Source organism: Neovison vison, chromosome 14 (genome assembly GCF_020171115.1).
Source record: "Neovison vison isolate M4711 chromosome 14, ASM_NN_V1, whole genome shotgun sequence".
Lineage (NCBI taxonomy): Eukaryota > Metazoa > Chordata > Mammalia > Carnivora > Mustelidae > Neogale > Neogale vison.
Window position 1 is genome coordinate 29,126,807 of NC_058104.1, and position 20,812 is coordinate 29,147,618.

Below are 20,812 nucleotides of genomic sequence, written 5' to 3' on the forward strand. Positions count from 1 at the left end.
GCTCGGACGGGGGTGGGGGCCCATGTGGGAGTCCAGCAGGCCAAGGGGTGTTGACACATCACACTTGTGCAGCAGCCTGCTGGCTTCCCTATAGCCTGGAGAGGGTCCGAATCCCAAGCGATCCTCCGCCTTTTTTTTTTTTTTAAGATTTTATTTATTTCTTAGAAAAAGTGAGCACGAGCAGGGGGAGGGGCAGAGGGATAGGAAGAAGCAGGCTCCCTGCTAAGTAAAAAGCCCGATGTGGGACTCAATCCCAGGACCCGGGTACAATACTTCAGCAGTTAACTGAGCCACCCAGCACAACCCCCCACTGCCCTGGCCAAGTGATCTCTTGATGTCCAATGGCCGGTAACTAAGCTGTCCCCATGTTCCATGAATAGGGATGAGGGGTAGACTGTCTGCCTTCCCTCGGTTTCCTTGGCTAAGCCTCTGGGCCGCAGCCCTGGGGCTCTGAGGCCCATGCATGTCCCTGCCTTTGTCTCAGCTGGCACAGGTCATGTATCTTTTTGGTCCTTCCCCATCTGCAGAATGTGTGAGAACAGAAGTCCCTACTACTTGAGGTTGTTGGGAAGGCAGAATTCGAGGGGATATGAGGGGATTCGTATCCAGTTCCTGGAGCACGTGACACCTGTCCTCAGTAGTTAGCAGCAGCAGCACTGTTCTGGATAATTTAGCCAAGCTTGGGGAGACTCAGTCGGTCCATTGTAAAATGGAGCTAATGCTCCCCTTTCTAGAGAAGTTGGGAGGGTAAATGTATAGTGTGTACGAAATGTTTACGATATATCAAGCACAGTTGATATTGTAACCATGTTATGGGATCCCTTTTTCCATGTGCGATATTGGGGTTCAGCTGATAGAAGTCACCATGAGTGACATTTCATGCATTCACAGTGTTATCCAGCCAACCATTACTCCAGTCACAGACATTTTAATATCCCCAAAGGAAACAGTCTGGCCCATAAGCAGTTTCTCCTAATTTCCGTACCCCACCCCCCGTCCCTAGGTCCTGGCAGTCACCCAGTGTCCACGGGTCGACCTATCCCAGATTATGTCATATGAATGGAGTCATGTAACATGTGGTCTTTTGTGCCTGGCTTGTCTCATTTTGCACGACGTTCGCAAGGCCCGTCCGCGCGGTGACAGGTGTACATATCGCGCTCTGTTGTGTGGCAGGATAATATCCCACTGTATGGATGTACCACGTTTGGTTTATCCGCTCATCGCTCAGTGGGCATTTGGATTATATCCTCCTTTTGCCTATTGTGAATAGTGCTGCTATGAATATTTATTCAGAAGTTTTTGTTTGAACACCTGTTTTCAATTTTTCTGGGTATTATGGTGACTTTTTAATATACGCGGTTCCAGTTCAACTGTCTAACAGAGAAAAGGAAGAAAGAATAAAAAGATAAAGTAGGAAAAAGGGCTTCCAGCTTTTGAGGGTTTCCTTGTTTTTGGCCGACCTCAGCCCTTGGAGGGCCAGCAAGGGAACCAACCGTAGAGAGAGGTTGGGCTTGGCTTTGTTCTCAAGTTCTTGGGCCATGTCAGCATCCCAAGGGCTTGGCTCCCCCAACCCCCCGGAAAACACCTGTTGAGTCTGTGCCACGGTGTGGCGTGCCTGGGGACCAGCCATCTTTGTCCTTCCTTCGGAGGGAATCAGTAACAGGAGCTCTGGGATAGTCAAGCACTTCCTGTGTGTTAGGCCCTGGCACAGCCTTCGCACACATGATCTCATGGATTCTCTGCCCCACTCAGACAAGGCCCTGAGGCTCAGGCACACAGGTCACCTGATGCAGAGCAGTGTCCCTGCATCTGGCTGTCACTCATCTGGGTGTGAGGCATGGGTACCTGCCCGTGCGTCTGCCTTAGCAGGAAAGGGATTCCGTGTGCATTTATAAATTCCATTTCGGGAACCTGGCACAGCCTTTGGGCTTCCATTCAACATCCGTCCCTCTAGGTATTAAGCAACTATTAGGTGCCAGATACTGTGCTAGCCAAGCCTTTCTGAGCTGGGGTTCCTTATCAGAACCTCAGAACACAGAAAATAATCAGAATGACTATTTCCTTGGTTCCTGCAAGGATGCTACCAAACTAGCATCATTTGTAATGCATAGGAGAGAAGCTAATCCAAGACATAGAGTGGATTCCTCAAGTCACCAGGGAGCAGTTCTCACAGAGATTTGCTTCTCAGTCATCACTGTTCTCCAGGACCCAGAACAGTACCTGACATGTAGGAGGTCCAACATTAATATTTGCTGACTGACTGAATGAGGTTATAGTGATGGGAACAAAGCAGATCTGCTCCTATCTGGAAAGCGTCCTGTTTTAGAATTTGTAACATAATCCTCTTTTACAGTCGCAACCACGTAAATACTGAAGGACCAGCGCTGCAAAGTATTTTATCAGTGATCAATGAACTCGTAGCCACACCTATGTGAGCATGTGTTCAGAATAGTCCCAGAGGCCATTAAATTCTTTTTTCTTAAGAAACACTCCATCAGTGACTATAGGAAGACAAGGGGAGAAGGAGCGAGGTATTACCTCTGAGCAGTTACTTGAGGAATGCCTGTAACCGAATGACCTTTACCCAAAGAGCCAGCAGCCTGAGCCCATGTACAGTCAGATAAAACCAAATTATCCCCGTTGAAACAGGTCCATGCAACTCAAAGTGATACCAGTGGTTTAAAAAGCTGAATTCATGTCTAGCTTCAGAACTCAACACAATTTGGGGCACTTAAGAAATGCTCAAAAATGTAAAGAAGGAAAACGGAGGAAGAGAGGGAGGGAGAAAAGAAGGGAGGGAGGGAGGGAAGGAGAAAGGAAACGTAATGCACAGCCCCAGCAGTAACACGGCAGATAGCTACCCTGACTCCAGTGGGGCCCCTGTGCTCAGTGCTCAGCCTATATGCACCATTCTGTCTATCTTCAGGACAGATGTACAGAACGGGTCCTGTCAGGATCGTGCCCTTTCCTTAGAAGTGAAGAACGATGCTCCACGAGAGGGTTCCTGCCCAAGGTCAGACAGCCTGATGAGAGCAGCGCTCAGCTAGTCCTTCTGTAGAGCGTTGGTCCTATGCTATCCTCTGCCCTCCCATCCCAGCAAAATAGGAATCTGAATTGGTCATCTCCTTTCATCACGTTTGAACTTCGATTGTTAAGCTACTAAATTTTTTACGCCCGGTTGAAACTTCACCCGATGTGGAAAGTAGGGGACACTGCGTCCGCTCTGGGGAAGTCCTACGTGAGCCACCCAGTGGAACCTGGTGCTGCCCCAGACACAGTTGGAGAACCAGTGATCTATACAATAAATTCTCTTCTAGAACATGTCACAAGTTTTCCGGTTCTGAGGATTACTACCTCAGAGCCTGTGTCCTCTGTTTGAACAGCCTGATGTTTTGTATAATTTCTCATCAATCCTCTGGAATAAGCAAACAGGCTTAGAATCTTTAGGGAAAATATGTACTAAATGCAGCATGTCTCCATTTTCTAGTCTCTTGAGCCAAGAATCTGTGCCCCCTTGAGGTTTGCAGAGGAAGCTATGGTGTGGCTCCGCGTTTGTTTTTCCACGGAGGAGTGTGTGACTTCCCTTCTGTGTTACAGTGCATTTTGACCTTGTTCCAGCACAGACAGGCTAGTGAACCTGGCAGGCTGCCAAGGCGATCAGCGACAGTCAGCTGTCCTTCGAGCTCGGTGCTGTCCTCAGGCCGTCAGAACCAACCTGACCCTGAAGTTCTAGGGAACAGAGATCTTTATAACATCCTACCCCCTGCAGAATATAGAACTTAGTCCTGGAGAAGTAAAAATGATTAGACCAGCACTAGGAACAAAAGCTAACATTGTAGCATTCTGTGGGCCAGCTCCCTGTGTTCTGTTGCTTTCCTCTGCCCACCATTCCTCCCACTCCTAGTACCAGCATCCCTATCAGCCTGGAGTTTTCAGTTGCAGGCAATGCTGAATGTCCTCTCACTTCACTTAATCCTCACAGCAACCCGATGAAGTAGGCATTATTGTCCTCAGCTTTAAAGATGAGGAAAATGAGCTTCCGTTGGCAGAAATCACCTGTCGGAGGCCACACAGCTAGTAAATGGTAGAACCAGGACTTGAACCTACAACTCTCTGGTCTCAGGTCTCATTATTCTAACCACTCCACATAACCCTGTGTTTATTGTTGGTGCATTAGGGACCCCCATCTGGTGAGACTGGAATAGATACATTGTTACTGGAGGCCAGAGCCTTCCTTTGCACAAACCCAGGGGAATGTGGAATGGTGAATGTAAAAATCTCTTCTCAGCCTTACACACAGAGGGAAAGTGGAGCCGAGAGTACTGCTAGGCACGTAGACGTGTAGGATGAAAAGATGGAGCTGTGGCAGGTGGTAGGCGTGCCTTTCCTCTGGCATTTCTAAGCAGAGGGTATGGGAACTTCCTGCTGAGTGCTTCTCGCAACACTCAGGCAATGCAGATACCATTTTTATCCCTATTTTGCAGATTAGAAAACAAAGGCTCAGCCTCCTCTGGGAAATTGCTCAACATCAAATAGAAACAAAGTGGAAAAGAGCAGGGGGAAATCTCTGAATGCAGCGCTCATTGTAGCAAAGATGTGGCTTTCTTGCTTAAATCCCCTCTACTTTTAAGCTTCAGTCTTTCTCTATCATCCAAAGCAGGCCTCCTCTTGTTCTGCTCCCCAACCCCCGGCCCAAACCAAATCCAATAGCTGGCTGTAATCAGTCATTGTAAGGGGATGCGGAATTTGGTTAACCAACTGTTCTGCTCATTTGAGATGTCTCGTGGCATCTGAGGACAACCAGATTTCAGAAAATTAAAATACAATCAGATAGACTCCACACGCGTGCGCTCACACACACAAGGCTGAATGGCAATGTAGCTCTCCATTCACGGAGGCAGCAGTTGTCGCAGGATCAGGCGTGGCCTCGGTGCTGATTCTTGTCAGTTACCTTTCCATTACAGCCGTCTGGAGGAAGGGCTGACACGTTAAGAGTTCCCACTGATGGAACGTCAGATAAACTGCCTCTTAGAATGGCTTATGTATGTTTAAAATGAAAAATGTGTGTCTTACAAGTGCTCCATGAAAGCGGTGAGGCTTTGAGAAGTGGTTTGCCAGTTCCCGCAAATGCCATGAGCGTGTTTTAATTCTGCATCGTTTCCACCAGTAACAAAAGGATAAATCCAATCAAAAGTGATTGAGTTTTATTAGCCAGGTTGTTCCCCAGTTTGCCTGCCTGCTTGCCTTTGTGGAGGGGAAGAGCTGCTCCCCAGTGTCTCCGGGAGGCTCTGTGCTCTATCTCACCTGGCACGTCACCCCATATCACAAAAATCTCCCTATCTGTCACCTTCCCCGCTGTCTTGTGTGCTTCTAGAGGACAGGGACCATAACCGCCTTGTCCACTGCTGATCCAGGTGTCTGGCACTTGACTTAGAGAGGTAAGAAGCCATGTTCTCAGGAAAGCAGGTTTTATTAGAGTTTTCCAAGTCACAGTTATGAGGAAGCACAGGACGTTTAGAAAACTTCACATAACCCCAAAGACTGAGTGAGCAGGCCAGCTCGAGAACTACTTTGTACACATTGTCTTGCAGGTGATGGGGAGCTACTAAAGGCTATTATTAAATAGAGAAGAGATATGATCAGACTTAACATTCTGGAAAAGTCCTATGACTGCTTTCTAGAAGGTAGCTTAGAATGCAGTCCAAAAACTGGAGCGACATTTTGTCCAGTTCACTTCTCCCTAGGTGCCCAGCTGTGGCTGTAATTTTGTCCATCGGGTCCAGGAAGAACTACAGTATGTAGCTTTTTCCATACATTTTCTCCTGTATCTTAACAAAACTGGGTCTCGCTGCAAGCTTTGGCTGTATTCAAATCAGGACTCTCCTTCTCTTGTCTCCAAAGCTTTTTTTTTTTACTCTTGATCCTTCTTTAGAGAATTCTGAAGTTGATCTTTCTTCTTCCTATTCTGGAATTCTGGTGTTTCTGAGAGATGTACTAGCAGACAAGAAGACTCCCATAAGGTCCAAGCATAACCTTCTTGGAAGGTGGCCAACAGAGCGATGGCAGGGTCCCCTCTCCGCCTCCCCCCACATACCCAAAAAGAAATAAGCCATATTGAAAAGTCCGAATCCATTTGTGAGCTGGAATGGGGTAAGGGGAAATCCAGTGGGTAGGGCTCAGATTTTAGACAAGCAGAGCAGAAAGGCCCCAGACCCAGGACAGGAGGCTTTGTCTACGTGCAGTTCAGGTTCATGGACAGTTCCCTGGAGAGGAAGTAGGAGGCCTCAGAAAGTGGCTGTCATTTCCGTTTCCAGTGCTTGTTTTGTGGCTCTCGTTCTAGGGAAATGGAGTGGACTCGTACAGCTGATCAGGCCCGAGAAGAACAGGTTTGCAGAGCCCTAGCTCTGGACCTGGGCTGCCTGGGTCTGCGTCAGCACTCCCATTTCCCCCGCAAGACATTGGCCACGTCCTTGAATCTCTTTGTGTCTTACTTTATTCATGTATCAGCTAGTTCCTGCTTGATGGGGTAATTGTCTGATGAAATGGGGAGGGGCACTTAGCCCTTTGTAGGCAGCACAGGCAAGACTCCTCTGTTGTTAGTTTTCTCCTGCTTCATGGGCTTCACGGCCTCACATAGCCCCCGTCCAAAGATACAGGCAAGAGCTTTTCTGGTGGAGGAAAGGAGGTGGGCAAAGGCATGGAGAGACAAGGGAATTGAAGGAGCCCCTCCTGGAAGGCAGACACTGCGCTGGGCGCTGCACCCACGCACCCTACATGCCCGTGCTGTGCTCGGGTATTTGTCAGGAATGCCAGTCAGTATTTGCCAAACATCTACCGTGTATCAGGTCCTGGAGGAACGAACAGAATTAGACCCCATGCCTGCTCATCTCACAACTATTGCCAGACTCTGAAAAGCATTGTCCAAGGTGCCCATGTTGACAATCCCTGTGCTGTTAACGGACAGATGGGCACCAGCTGCAACAGCCGCCCCAGGCACTGGATAGTTTTGGGCAATCCCCCCACAACACACACACCGCTTGCTGCTTGACAGAGGCTCATTTGCGTCCCACCGGTTGTTGCTACCACAGGGAGGCCGGAAGGACCCTGCCAGGCTTGCCCATCCTGCCCGAGAAGCGCACCAGCCTTCCCAGGACAGTAACCCCATCCATCATTTTGCAGTCTGCTTCTCCCTCCCCACACTGCTGGGAGCCCCACCCTGGGCTCTGGGGGTAGCCTCAGTCTGTGCAGTGTGTCTTTCTAAGAGCAAAGAGAGACCAAAAAGTACATTTTGCATAAACACTTCCACATCTGGGAATTTAATCCTACGAAAATCTATCCTACCCAACTACAGAAGGATAAATGGGGAAGGCTGCTGGCCTCGTAGGCACAGTATCTGTAAGGGGCGGGGGAGCAGATACCCTAGATGTCCATCACCAGGGGCTTGGCTCTGTCCATTCCGCGGGATTCCGTGTCACCATTAGAAGGATGAAGTCTCCTTGTACGTGCTGATTAGACAGCTGAGTGGGCTCGATCACAAGCCCTGGACATGTACGTTCCCATTTACGTAATAAAAACGAACGTGGATTAGAGCATCTGCTTCATAGGATTATCACAAGGACTGAGTGGGCTAACAGGTGCAGAGTGCTGAGGACAGGGCCCCTGTCATCGGCCCGCAGTACCAGATGCTATTGTCCTGTTGTTCTTGCTCTTACCTGTTTTGCTTCAGAAGAAGCTGGGGACCGTGAACTTCAGAAGCACAGGAAAGGGTTACATTGCCCCCAGCCCCACCATCATCGCTTTCTGTACGCTTGCGCTCCTCATGAAAGGACAGAGTATGGGGCACCTGGGCGGCTCTCTTGATTAAGTGTCTGCCTTTGTCTCCGGTCATGATCCTGGGGGCCTGAGATCAAGCCCTGCATCAGGCTCCTTGCTCGGCAGGGGTCTGCTGCTCTCTGTCCCACTCCCCTTTTTTGTGCTCTTTCCATCAAATGAAAAAAAATTGTTTTTAATCTTTTTTTAAAAAAAAAGGTGGGGGGACCAAATATGTCATCCTCCTGTGATCCCACAGCTCTCAACAGACCCAGATGCCCCCTTCTCATTTTCGTTTGCCCGAGACCATCTGATTTTAAAACTGAAACATCTGTGTCCTGGACACCCAGCCAGGACGGTCGGCCACTCTCCGTATCCCCCCGGTGGCCCAGGTGCTTTAGAAGGTGCAAAGACATGCAGGCTGCTCACGTGTCACAGGAAAAAGACCTATGAATGGTGTATCAGAACGACTCAGCCTCAAAAAGGGAAATTCTGATGCTTGGTATGACGTGGATTGTCCTACCATTGACAGACACCCTAGGGCCCCACTTGCACGAGGTTCCTGGAGTTGGACTCCTCTGTGAACTTGTTCACAGAGACTGGACATAGAATGCTGGTTCCCAGGGGCTGGGGCTGGGAAGCACGGGGACATGGGGAGCTCCTGTTTCCAGATGTCAGACATTCAGTTTCACGGGATGAAAAGCGCTCCGCAGATAGATGGTTGTGATGCGCGCAGCACGGTACGAGTGTCCTTCAGACGCCTGAGCTGCGCGCTCAAAAATGGTTAAGATGGCAAATTTGATGTTCTGTGTATTTTACCACAATTTAAGATTGGAGAAAGGTACATCAGGTACTACAAATATTGTTGCACAGGGCAGAGCTAAAGTACTGTTTAAATTGAACGTACCTGTGAAACAACTGTGCAGATGAGACGCTAGGGGGAAGAAGCCGGGGAAGTCAGTATGCCCTGTGCTCAGACGGACGGTGCCTTCACCCTCCCACCCCTCCCGGTCCAGCGCCGTAGTCCTCCGTCACACACGTGTTTACCCCTCCCGTGGCCCACCCAGTGCATCCACAAGGGCTTGATCCAGGGCCCTGTGGGTTCTGCACAGACCCAGAGCCATTAAGCCCTTACTCCTGACATTCCCAAATATTCTTGTGCTTCACTTTTGCCTTAGCAGTGGTCGTGAGCACCTCTGCCAGATTCTTCCTGGTATCCGACAGGGGTTCAGGACTCTAGCCTGGCAGGCAGGAAGGACATAGAGCAGTTCAGCTTGTTCTGTGCATACTTTCTCCAGGTGGAGGCTGGGCTCGCCCCATCCCCTCCTCGGGCTGCCCCCACGTGCCCCGCAGACCGGCACGGCTGCGACTGGGCTCCTGGGCACTAGAAGGACCTGAGAGCTGAACCATGCCACCCTCGTCCTGTGTGTCCTCATGCCCAGGGCCATGACACATCTTAGACACACACGATGTTGAGGTGGTCCTCTGCGAGCCACCCTAATGCTGACACCAGCTGGGAGACCATGGACGAGTCCCTTCTCTGGGGCATTTCCCCAGCCACACTCGGCAGGGACATCCCCTGGGTCTTACACCCAGAAAGCTTTCCAAGTTCAAATCTGGTTGGGTCATTATACTCCTGTCTCCTGCTTGAAATGTCTTCAGCTTCTGATATTCAGGATGGTAATAATACCACGAACTAGCAGCTAACATTTATCAAGGGCTTACTGTATGCCCGGTGCTACTGCCCAGGTCTTTGGTGCGTTACTTTATTGCATAATCCCAGCACCTGAGGCTTACCAAGATGAAAATAACTGGCTGCAAGTCTGGGCTTTCAGGAACAGGCCTTGGGGAGAAGATGAAGAAGGAAGGAGGAAGAGAATTAACCACCATATTCACGCCTCACTAAAAGCAGCGCTTCTTAAACTTTTAAGGGCACACGCACCCCAGGGAATCTCGTTAGAAAGCCGATTTTGACTCTAGAGGTCTTGGGCGGAGCCAGAGGTGCTGCGTTTCTAATAGCAGTGGGCTGTTGCTGCTCGTCCCAAGATCAGGCTCTGGGGAGGCCTCAGAGCACCTCTCCACAGGGGATGGAGCTCCTTCATTCATTCGTTCCCTCACGCATTCATTCACTCCCTCACTCCGTTCCGGAAGCAGTCTAGTAGCGAAGGGCGTGATGGGCTTTGACATTTGGAACCAGCTTGTGATGCTGGTTCTGCACTTGGCTAAGCAGTGGCTTCTCTGAGCCTCAGTCGCCCATCTGCAAAATGGGAATGAAACTCACATCTCAGAGAGTCTCGGTGAATATTGAATTGCAATAAAATGTGGTAAAAGTCGGCCCCAGGGTCTCGGGCACGGTGGGCATTTCATAAATGGTCATGGTTCGAGAGCTGTTTTTACCGGTTCTTTTGTTGTTTGATTCCAACAGAGATTTTGACAGGGTTCCAATAAGTTTATTTATATGACAGCAACGTTTTTATTGAAATAAATCTCTTCCTTATCAAAATACATCATTTATTTTAACATTTACTTATTTACTTACTTCCGCAATGACATCCCAGTGGCTCTGAAGGCTGCCAGTGATGGGCCCAGAGTCACCATCCTGAATCTGAGGAATGGGTGTGGACGGGGAAACGTGTCTTCTAGTGATTTCCACAAAAGGTGGAGATGACGAGCCATGGGAGTCACTCGGCAAATGACACCACCAGAAAGGAGGAGTGAGAAACGGATTGGGGGGGGGCTGGTATTGGGTAAAATGTCAGCAGATCACAAACTGTTAATTATCCAAGGAGAACTAAGTATTATGTAGGCTATTACAGACAGGCCTCCGAAAGCAACAATAAGAAAACGTGGGCCCCGGCCGAATTGCACGGGCTGGGGAGACGGGTTTTAGCATGCCAATCAGGCGTTCTACTCTGAGGGAGAGGGAGAGGGAGGGGGCTGGGGGCCCCCAGGCAGGGGGACGAGAGGGAGACTCGGGGATCCCCTCGCCCCGCCGGTCCATCCAAACCAGGCACACAGTGCCTTGCTTTGAAGGGCAGCCTTCTCCCCAGGTCCAGGCCTGGGATCTGCAGCCCCCTCCCTGGGCGCCCCCCGCCCAAGATGTCATCTTTTGAGGCGATTTCATGTGGAAGCATCGCTAAGTAAATTCGCTAAATGCCTATTCATCCCTGTCAGATGGGGGCTCGGTGAAGCAGTAAATGTGAAAATGGCCCCAGCTCGGGGCCCTGGAAGGAGCTTTCTGGGGTTGCCAAGTGGAGCTGCAGCCGCTGACCCTGGGAGGCCTGAGGCTCTGCGCCCAGGGCCCGGGAGCCACCGCCTGGCCCCTCCAGTCCTCCCCCTGAGGCCGCTGAGAGGCCCTATTTATTATTCCTGCTGCCAGGGACCCATTCAGAGGTTAACTTGTCCCCGTATTCATCAGGACGACAATAATGAACTGTCGCGGAGTGGCGAGGGGTTTGGTAAATAGGAACCGCTAAGACCTGGCAAGGGAGCGGGCCTCTTTACGGTTTGGAAAAAGACATCGTTTTCTTTCTTTCTTTCTTTCTTTTTTGTATGGACTGAGCTCATTCCCACCTCTCCCAGCAACTTAAAGAGGGGCTCTGCCCACAGCTGCCCATAACTTGGTAGGAGGCTAGTGGGCTTTCCCTGGCAGCATGCGGGCACGGTTGTCCACACAGGAGACCCATCATTTTGCAGACACGTGGGGTTAGCCTTTTGTCTAACCCCTGGGATCCACCCCCTCTGCGCCCCCGTGGGGCTTGGCTTGCTGCGTGTGTACCAGGTACACACTGGGGTGTACCGGGGTTTCCCAGACGCTGCTGGAACGGCTGGCTGTGAGTCGGGGTTCATCTCACTGGCAGAATGGGACATAGGCAGTGCTCGTTATCACCGCAGCGTCTCTTAACCGCTCGGTGCCTCCTCTGCTGGAATTGGGAGTTGGTCAGCATGAGTCATCCAATCAGAGAACAGAAGCTGGTGGTGGCACCAGGAATTGCAGGGAAATGAAGGCGGTGTGCCCGGTGGGGGCCCGCTCAGACCCGATGGTGGGAGGCGGAAGGAGCTGAGCCCTTGGGTTTATTGCACACCTACGATATGCCCTTTCAGTGTGCCCAGTTAGCCATACGCTGTATGTGCAGAGAGCCAGCTATCTGCTGGGTGGTCAGGGGAGTTCAGAGAAGGAGGTTATATTACTCACCCCTGGACACACAGCTGGGTCAGGAGTGAGCTGGGATCTGTCTTCAGACCTTTCTGCTTCAAGAGCCCAGGCATTGCTCTGGAGGCACCCACCTGCCTCCCAGAAGTCTGGTGGCCCTCTGTTCTGTTCCCAGGGACGTTCTTCCTTTCCATCACCTCCACACTGTCTCCCACTTTGAAACAATGGTTAACCCTTTCTTTCTTAAATAAAAATCCCAGAGCAGAGAGCCCCGTTGGTAAAGGAGCTGTCACTTCAGCACTGTTTACCTGTTTGGGTTTATTCAGCAGAAGAGACGACTGCATTTCTGGCAGATGGAGACCCATGTGACTGCCTTTTAAAATACTGTCACAGCTGTATGCACAAGCTGATTAGCTGTGACTACACTGCCTGTGCCGAGATTGATGGCGATAAATTTGGGATAACAATGCTGGGAACAACGTCATCTGTTTGGATCACACTTAGTATTTTCCAAAGCTCTCTCATTCGGTAGCCCAGTGGGTATCAAGGACTTGGTATTATTCATCCAACAACCCTACTGTAGCTCCTACTGTGTGCCGGGGAGGAGCAAATCCCACTAGGTTCTGCCATCATGGAGCTAACATCATAATATAAGCCAATTTAACACTTAGTAATAGACACAGAAGGTTGTGATAAAGGTGAAGGTGGAGAAGGTAAATGTTACTTTAGGTTGGGTTGGGTGGCCAGAAAAAGCCTCTCTGAAGAGGTGACATTTGGAAGGAGACCCGGATGACAACAGCAAGCCAGACCTGGAAAGAGAAAAGACTGAATTTCCCAGGCACAGCAGGTGCAAAGGCCGTGAGGTTGTTAAGTAGCTGGCATTGTACCACACACTGATGACTTCACGTTTGCCAAGCCCAGTGCTGGGCACTAGAGATTCTAAAACAGTTGGGGCACCATGCTTACCCTCAGAGAGTTCGCAGGATATGGAACATGTAGGATACAAATACAGTAATAGTCCTTTTAAATGTAGTGCGGTAAGTCCACGGTCTCTGGAGGACTCTGACCTTCCTCTTGGTTTGTTTCCACAGGACAAATGACCAGCTGGTGGCATTTCTCTCCCGGTACCGAGATATGAATTTCCTGAAGTCACACGGCCGGGACAACGCAAGGTAGTACATCTTACTCCCCAACACACCCTTGTGTAAAATGGAAATGAAAATCTGAGTGATCGTTTGGGGCTTCCTTCCTGGTTTGGTACAGCCGGAGGAAAGTAGATAGTGGGAGAAAGGCGTGGCTCAGGTGGCCCCCTGCCCCTTTCGCATAGGATGTGAGATGGTCTCCCACATTAGCCAAGGACAGGGATAATAGTAATTGAATCTCCTCGCATGAAAGGCCTTTACACCTTTTTCTGGAGTACTTTCCTGAGTCCGTTATCTCATTACGGCCATCCTTTGAGGTAAATAGGGCAGCCGTTGTTACTCTCTACTATGTGGGTGGGAAGACTAAGGCCCAGAGTTTAAGTGATGGCCTCAGTTCATTGGGTCAAAGATTCGTGGCCATCACTGGTCATCTAGTCATTCAGCAAATACCTGCCCCGTGCCACCATGTGCCAGGCAGCCTTCTAGAGGTGAACAAGACAAAAAACCTCCTTCTCGTAGAATTCACTTCATAGGGAGAAGGAGTCTCTCGCCAGCATGGAGGTGAGCTCAACTATCCTGACTTCCTCTCTCTGTCTGTGCCAGTGGCTCACCCTTGCCGCCTAGGACATGGGCAGAGGTTCGAGGCACCAGAAGCCCCGTCTGAATCCACTGCCCCTCACTCACCATGAGTGAAGCTGAATAGCTTTGAGCCACGTCTGTGTCTCTGGCTGGAGGTCAGCTAGAAGGGAGTCAGTCTCGAGCGCCCCCTGTAGGGCAGATCACAGGCTCAGTCTCCCCATCCCCAGGTTCATTAACAAAGCCCAGCCCAGGATCACTCTGGGAGTGAGGTTGGGAGGGAGGTTTCTTGCTAGTGTTGAACTCAGACCATAACCTGCCAGCAGCGTATGGGAGAATTTGAGCGCGTTCCTGTGTTTTGTTTGGGCCTCATGTTGGTTTTGTTTTGTTTTGCTTTGATTCCAGTGCTTCATTTAAAAGTGAATAGCCCCATGTAAAAATAGCCAAGATCTCCATGCAATCCAGATTTCAGTTCCTCTTAAAAGATCCTGGTGTCTGCTCACTCTGGGCCTGAGTTTTCCCACTGGGAGGCTCTCACCGGGTCATAGACAAAGCCTTTGTCCTCCAGGTCACTGCGGTCCTCACCTGTCCCCCTTCCCTACCTGGCCCCATCTGGCCTTCCGGTTTGCGATCTGTGCTTTGGGTCTTCTCTGCCAGGCCTGATGGAGGCATACTTTGGCTGGCTTGGGAACGCTGTTCACCCAGTTACCCACAGCAGGCAGCAGGGGAGGGACAAGAAGGAAGCAGTGAGCTCCGTCTCCTGCGCTCTCCAGATGTAACCCTGAATCCTTCATTTTGTCATTTCTGAAATTCGTTGATTTCATCCAGCTGTTAGATTGTTCCTATCCTACTGACAGCCTGAATTTTTTTTACATTTCGAAGGAACCCGACTTGAGGATGCTCTCTAAATCGCTCAGATGAGTATGTTCCACCAAGAAGGGTAGCGAGGCCAGGGGTAGACTCAGAATTGTAGCCACTGGGCATTGTGTTCCTAATAAGTGCCCTGCTACACTGACCCTTTCTAGGGATCCAGTTTCATTCTTATATCCATTCCGTGCAAAGTAAGAATTATTATCCCCATCTGTCAGGAGAAGAGAAGGGGTCTTTGGGAGTCTAAATGATCTTGCCAAAGTTACACAACTGGTAAACGCCAGAATTTGAACCCAGTTCTCTGGCCCCAGAGCCCAGGTGAAGCAAGTTGGAGCTGAAAAAGATTCTACGCAGGTGTTAGTTATCAAAACTGGCCCAGATGTCGGTGTCTAGGCCCATTCTCTAGGTGGAGCATGAAGACTGTTCTTCCCGCCACGTAACCTTGTAATACGCGTTTGGTGCAAGTCGCATTGTGAGAGAGGAGCCTGTTGTAATTTGATGGCCTTGGGTCTGAATTATGTCTGCCCTAGTGTTATTATGCATCCTCGTCTGTATTCATTCTCTCTCCACTCTTTCTAAGCCCTGTGCTTGGGACTGGGGCTAGCACAGAGGATAAAACTCATGAGCTTTGAGGTTGTACATCCTGGACTGGAGTCCTGCTCTGCCCTGTCCTAGCTGTGTTGAATTAGGCAGGTGACTTAACCTCTCTGAGCCTGATCCCTTACCCGTATAATGGAAATATTACTAGACCTACGCCTACGGGGTTGAGAGGATTCGGTGGATGCTGCATCTAAAGCATCCAGCACCTAATAAATGCCACGTGATGATGGTGATGTCAGGCCATGATGAACAGAGGATGAAAATATTGCTGGTGGAAGAGATAAGCAGTTGGTGCCGGGGCCAGAGCCGAGCCTCTGGATGTGGGAGTACGTCCGGTCTAGTTGACATGCATGGGTGGTTGACAGGTACCCCACTGGCGCAGGACAAGGTGAAGGTTCAGGCTAGGATGTGGATCACACCTCCTCCTGAAACCCTAAAACCCAAGGCTCTCTGAACAGAAATGCTCACAAGTTCTGCTGCCCGTGAATGAGCCCTTGGCTGGTTTTCTCTCACTGAGATGAATGAGGGGCAGTAATTGAGTATTAATTTTGTAGTAAAATGAGCCATCATCTGCCCCCCTCTCCTCTCCATCAGCTGGGGCCTCACCTGCTGCGTGAGCCAGCCTAGCCACAGCGCATGCTCTGTCGTCCCCTCCCCAGGACACAGAGCTGGCCATGGCTTAGCTCCAGTCCCTGAGCGGGTGGTGTGTCACAAAGGACTCTGGGTGGCAGATAACCAAAACCCAGCTGAAACTAGGCTAAGCGAGTAAAGGACGTTAATGGAAGAAGGATGTTGGTGTCTGACTTCAGGTAGGGCTGAATCAAGCAGTTCAGATGACCCTCCCTCAAGTCCAGACTCTGTTAGTTCTTTCCCTTTCCTCTCCTTTTGTGGGTTGTTTTTGGCTGTTTAATTATTTACTATTATTCCTGGAGAGGGTTAAAGAAAAAATAGACACATCTAATAGCCAAATAGTTCAATAGCAGGAATCTTCTTGTCTTTTTTAATTGGGATGTAATTGACCTAACATTGGATTAGCTCCAGGTGGAAGACATAACAATTCGTTATTTGTATATGTTGCAAAATAATCACTGTAAGTCTAGTTAACTGCCCATCACTGCACATGGTTCCAGTTTTTCCTTGGGACGAGAACGTCTCAGATCTATTCTCTTAGCTGCTTTCAAATATGTGATACAGTATTACTAACTGTATGTCATGTCCCCGGGACTTACTTATTTTACAACTGGACAGTTGTACTTTGTGACAACCTCCTTCTTTTAGTTCTCGTTTCCTTTGTGTTAGTTTGATTTTTCTGGCTCCAGATGGTGACCCTTTGCAACTTACTAGCCTCGTTTTACAGATGAGGAAACAGAGAGGCTAAGTAACTTGCTTAAGCCCACTCAGGGCAGGTCTGGGACTCAAGGCTGGGGTGGGGAGGGTGTCCCCAGAGCCCCAGGTCATGACCTCTATATGATGCAGCCTCTGTGCTCTGGGCCTGCCTTCCTCCCGTACGCTGGGTGGCCTCGAGACAGCCACTCTGCTCCTCTGGGCTTCCATTTCCTCCCTTTGAAAACCAAAGGGGATGAACAAGATAGTCTCCAGAGGCCCTTCCCATTCTGATGCTCTCCACTCCCAGACCAGCCCTTGTAAAAGACAATGTGACAAAGGCAAAGAGTTTGAAAGACCAAACGATGTAGAGAGGCCAAAGCAAGCAGTGAGACACAAAATAGGCCACGGGGTGCCTCGGTTTTTAATTCCACGTGTTTCCTAATAGCAGTGCTGACCTTCTGTCCCCATCTCCAGCCTTTGGCAGCCAATTTGGATTCCCAGCTCCAGCTGCGAAGAGATGGCATAAAGGCAAACTAATATTTTAATAGCTGCCAAATTGGTCCTGACTGTTCCTGTAATTAAATGAAGGGGAGTGTTGTGTTCACTGTTTCTCCTTGCTTTCCACCAAAAAATAAAGTAACCAGATACAGGGAAAGACAGGCAGCTCGGTTCATGTTTTCCCAGCGAGCCCCTACAGGGCGAGCAGAAGCAGGTGCTCTAAAGTCCGTCGTGAACCTCAGTGGGCAGGTCCTAGCAGGTGCCCCCCCAGAACTCCTGGATTCTGCTCAAGGGGCACGTGAGATGTTCCCCAAATGTCTGCAGCCTGGGGCTGGGGCAGCCCCTGACAGGGGACAGAAAGGGAAAATCCTTTCCATCAGCCAGAATAGGATTTCCTCCTGGGTCCATCTGAGCTCCCCGCCTGATCTGAGGTCCCCAGGACCCCCCTGCTGAGCCCAGGGACACCGTTCAGTGCGGGGCTAACTAAGTACTTGCCTGCTGGAGACTCGGCACCTGTGTGGAGATGCCACCTCTGTCACTGTGTTGGACACAAATGGCTTTGCCTCTCCGTACCTCTGTTTGCTCATCTTTGTATCATCTGATCAGGGAGGTCGGGATGGTGGAGGACTGAGGAGCCTCACTGACCCCGGGAAGGCCCCGAGCCAGGCACTGTCCACTGTGGTGTCTCATTCCAGCCTCACTCGGAAGGGGCTCTCCGTCTCAGAGATGAGTACAACTGAAGCTTGGAGGGTTGTTTTCGAGGGCTCAAGGTTCCACGGCTGGTGGGCAGCAGGGCTGGGATCGGAACCTGCCACCCTGGCTTGCAAGACCTGGGTTGTTTCTATCATGCCGTGATTCATGAGCGCCTCGGAGAGGACCTGCAGTTTTAGGCCCTTGGTGGGGGCACAGACGAAAGAGCACAGCTCTGACTTGAAGCATAAGTGCTGTTTCAGTGATCGGGAGGGAAGAGCAGGTCCTTGCCCTGCTTCGCCGGATCGGTGCGTCCCAGCACGTGTTCACGGTCCACCAGTGGTACGCGAGATGGTTTCAGGTAGTTCTTCATGGGCTTCCGGGGAAAGTTAGGCATTGATCATAAGTATATCAACAAACGTTTATATAATTGATTGCGTGATTTTATAGCCATCGTGCTTAGAGTAAGACTGAGCTTAAAAAGAAATAGTTGAAGCTATTTAAAGCTGATTTAGATTAAATTATTGGGGCCTCTGGGTGGCTCAGTGGGTTAAAGCCTCTGCCCTCAGCTCAGGTCATGATCCCAGGGTCCTGGGATCGAGCCCCGCATCGGGCTCCGCTCAGCAGGGAGCCTGCTTCCCCCTCTCTCTGTCTGCCTCTCTGCCTACTTGTGATCTCTGTCTGTCAAATAAATAAAATCTTAAAAAAATATATTAAAGGAGCTTTCCTGTAGGTGTTACATAAAGCACCTGGCACATGTAAGAATCCAGGCTTGGACTCCCGGCACGTGACCTTGACTGGGTCACATCAATCACCTGTATGCCCGTTTCCTCATCTGTAAAATGGGAATGACGCTACTCAGACGAGCCTCACCAGAATCACTGTAAGAATTAAATGGCTTGGCTGTAGGGATAAACTCTTGGAACAGTTTCGCGTATTAACTTGATGAGGACCGTGGTCACAGTAATGATGGAGACAAGTCTTGAAAATGGAATACAAATGATTAACATTTCGAAGCACTTTCTAGGATCCTTACAGAAACAATTAGCATTTGAAATGTATGACTGTACTGACCCCTAGGTCAGAAACGACATCAGCCAGTTTCTCGCTGTTCTCAGGTCTGTGCCCCACCTGCTCTAAGCAGCACCCCCACCATGGGCATCAGAATGGCAGCTAAGCAGCCTCAGCATCTCCTTCTTTCTGACATTAAACTAATCTTGAGACCCAAACGTCCCTCGATGTATAAACAGGCAACTGTTTAGCCAAAAGTTGGCAGATCCATGGAGAGCCTGGCCAGGAACCTCCTGCAAGCAAATCTGCTCTCAGGAGGCCCTTTGGTGCCAACTTGCTTATCAAGAGATGGGCTCTCTCCCCAGCTGTCTTGTAACCCTATGATTGATGGGAGGAGATAATTAATATCTCATTTCCCATGGGGAAAGCAGATTGCTTTTCCCTTTCACTTTTCTTCAACCCAACCAGTGAGTTTATCACTGTTTGCATGTTCACTTTATTTAATCCAATTAAAGAAGCTGTGTCAAAATAAAGCTTAGCATCACACCAGCACCCGCACAAGAGCCCAGGACGCATCTCCTTTTGTGGCCTCCACATGGGTTTTGAGGTCAGCTTGGGAACTTTCCTTTTTCCAAAACAATACACATCCGAAGTAGACAAAAGACTAGCAGAAAAGTGTGTTGATGGTGTCATCTCGGAGAGGTAGAGTTTGATTTTTTTATGTTTTTCTTTGCTTTTTCTGTTCCAAGTGTTCTATGAAGGAAACATGCATTACATTTATAAACTGAACCAGAGGCAGTAAATATTGTTTGTGTGAAAGACTGTGGCACACAAGCTAGCCCTCGGTGGACGCTTAGATTTGTGGGAGTACAAGCTGATTGGGGACCCCTGCCACCATGAAGACCATGGGCCACCACGTCTGGTCAGGGTCCCAGGATTTAGGCCCCTGACTCTACATCTCTTCTCAGGGTTCTTTTTCCCCCAACCCTTGGCGGTCAAACCTGAGCCCGCTTTTTTCACATAAGGCAAAAGTGAGAGTCACACGGGAAGGGTGTGTTTCCTGGGGACCAGGGACCGTCCTAAATGCCTTACAGAGATGACTTCTCTCAGGTCTCAAAACCAGCCCATGTTGTAAATGTGGTCCGATCAGACCCATTTTCCAGATGGGGACAGTGAGGCAAGGTAGGTTAAACAGCACCCGGCTCACAAATGGGGAAGCAGACCAGAACCCAAGAAGTCTGGCTCTGGCGTCTCCACTCCTGGTCACTCTGCCCCACTCATTCCCTCAGCATGTCCACTGCGGAGCTTCCGACCATGTCCAGGTAGACGATGTGTTCCCTCTAGCAATGAGGTCAGAGTCCGCCCGTGGCTGGCCCTGCTGGAGTGCGTGGGCAGAGCTGACTGTGTCCCTGCAGCTCTCACTCCAGCCTTCCTGGCATCTTTCCATTCACTGGGCTCTTGCACACGCTCTCTCTGTCCCTTAGAAAGCTCTTCCCCACAGCTCCTCAGATGACCAGTTCTTCTCATCCTTCATATGGAGCTTAAATGCCACCTCCTCAGTGACGCCTTCCCCAGCAGTCTTCAGTTGTGATGTCCCTGACTCTCTGTTCTGTCCCTGCCCTCTGAGTTTTCATGTAGAGCACTGATTGCAAACACCTAATTTGATGTTAGTGTGTTTTGTGGTTCTTGGTGTCTACTTCCCTCGTCAGTAGTGCAGGATAACAGCTGGGGGGCAGAGTGTGGGGTCCGGAGCCTGTTGGCTTAGCCAAGAATCACACACCCTTACCCAGCCTAACCAGCTGCATGGCTTTGGGGAAATTACTTAGTGTCTCTGTTCCTTATTTTGTAAAATGAACCCTCATAGGGTTGTGGTAAAGACTAAGCGGGAGAATATGTATTCAGTGTGAAGAACACAGTTTAGAAAGTAGCAAGCACTCAGTAAACAGTAGGTGTTATTCTGTCTGTATTTTCTCTCTCTCCCTGGAAGAGGGATGATGTTCATCTTACTCACCACCATATTCTCCACACACAGACTGAGCGTGTCCAAGATGCTGTCTAGAGCTCCTGAATGAGTGAATGGCCTGAGCCCCCTTGTTGTTCCAGATGTGACAGTTGACTCCAACCCAGGTCAGGAAGG

At 49.9% G+C, this 20,812-nt stretch overlaps 1 protein-coding gene across 2 annotated transcripts in view; it reads left to right on the forward strand.

The window, feature by feature from the left end:
• XYLT1 (xylosyltransferase 1) overlaps positions 1–20,812 on the forward strand; it is a 542,359-nt gene that overhangs the window by 484,955 nt on the left and 36,592 nt on the right. For both annotated transcript variants that reach the window (XM_044233187.1, XM_044233186.1), the window contains exon 6: positions 13,054–13,134. In XM_044233187.1, the coding sequence (XP_044089122.1) occupies positions 13,054–13,134 (81 nt within the window). The remainder of the gene's footprint in view (positions 1–13,053; positions 13,135–20,812) is intronic.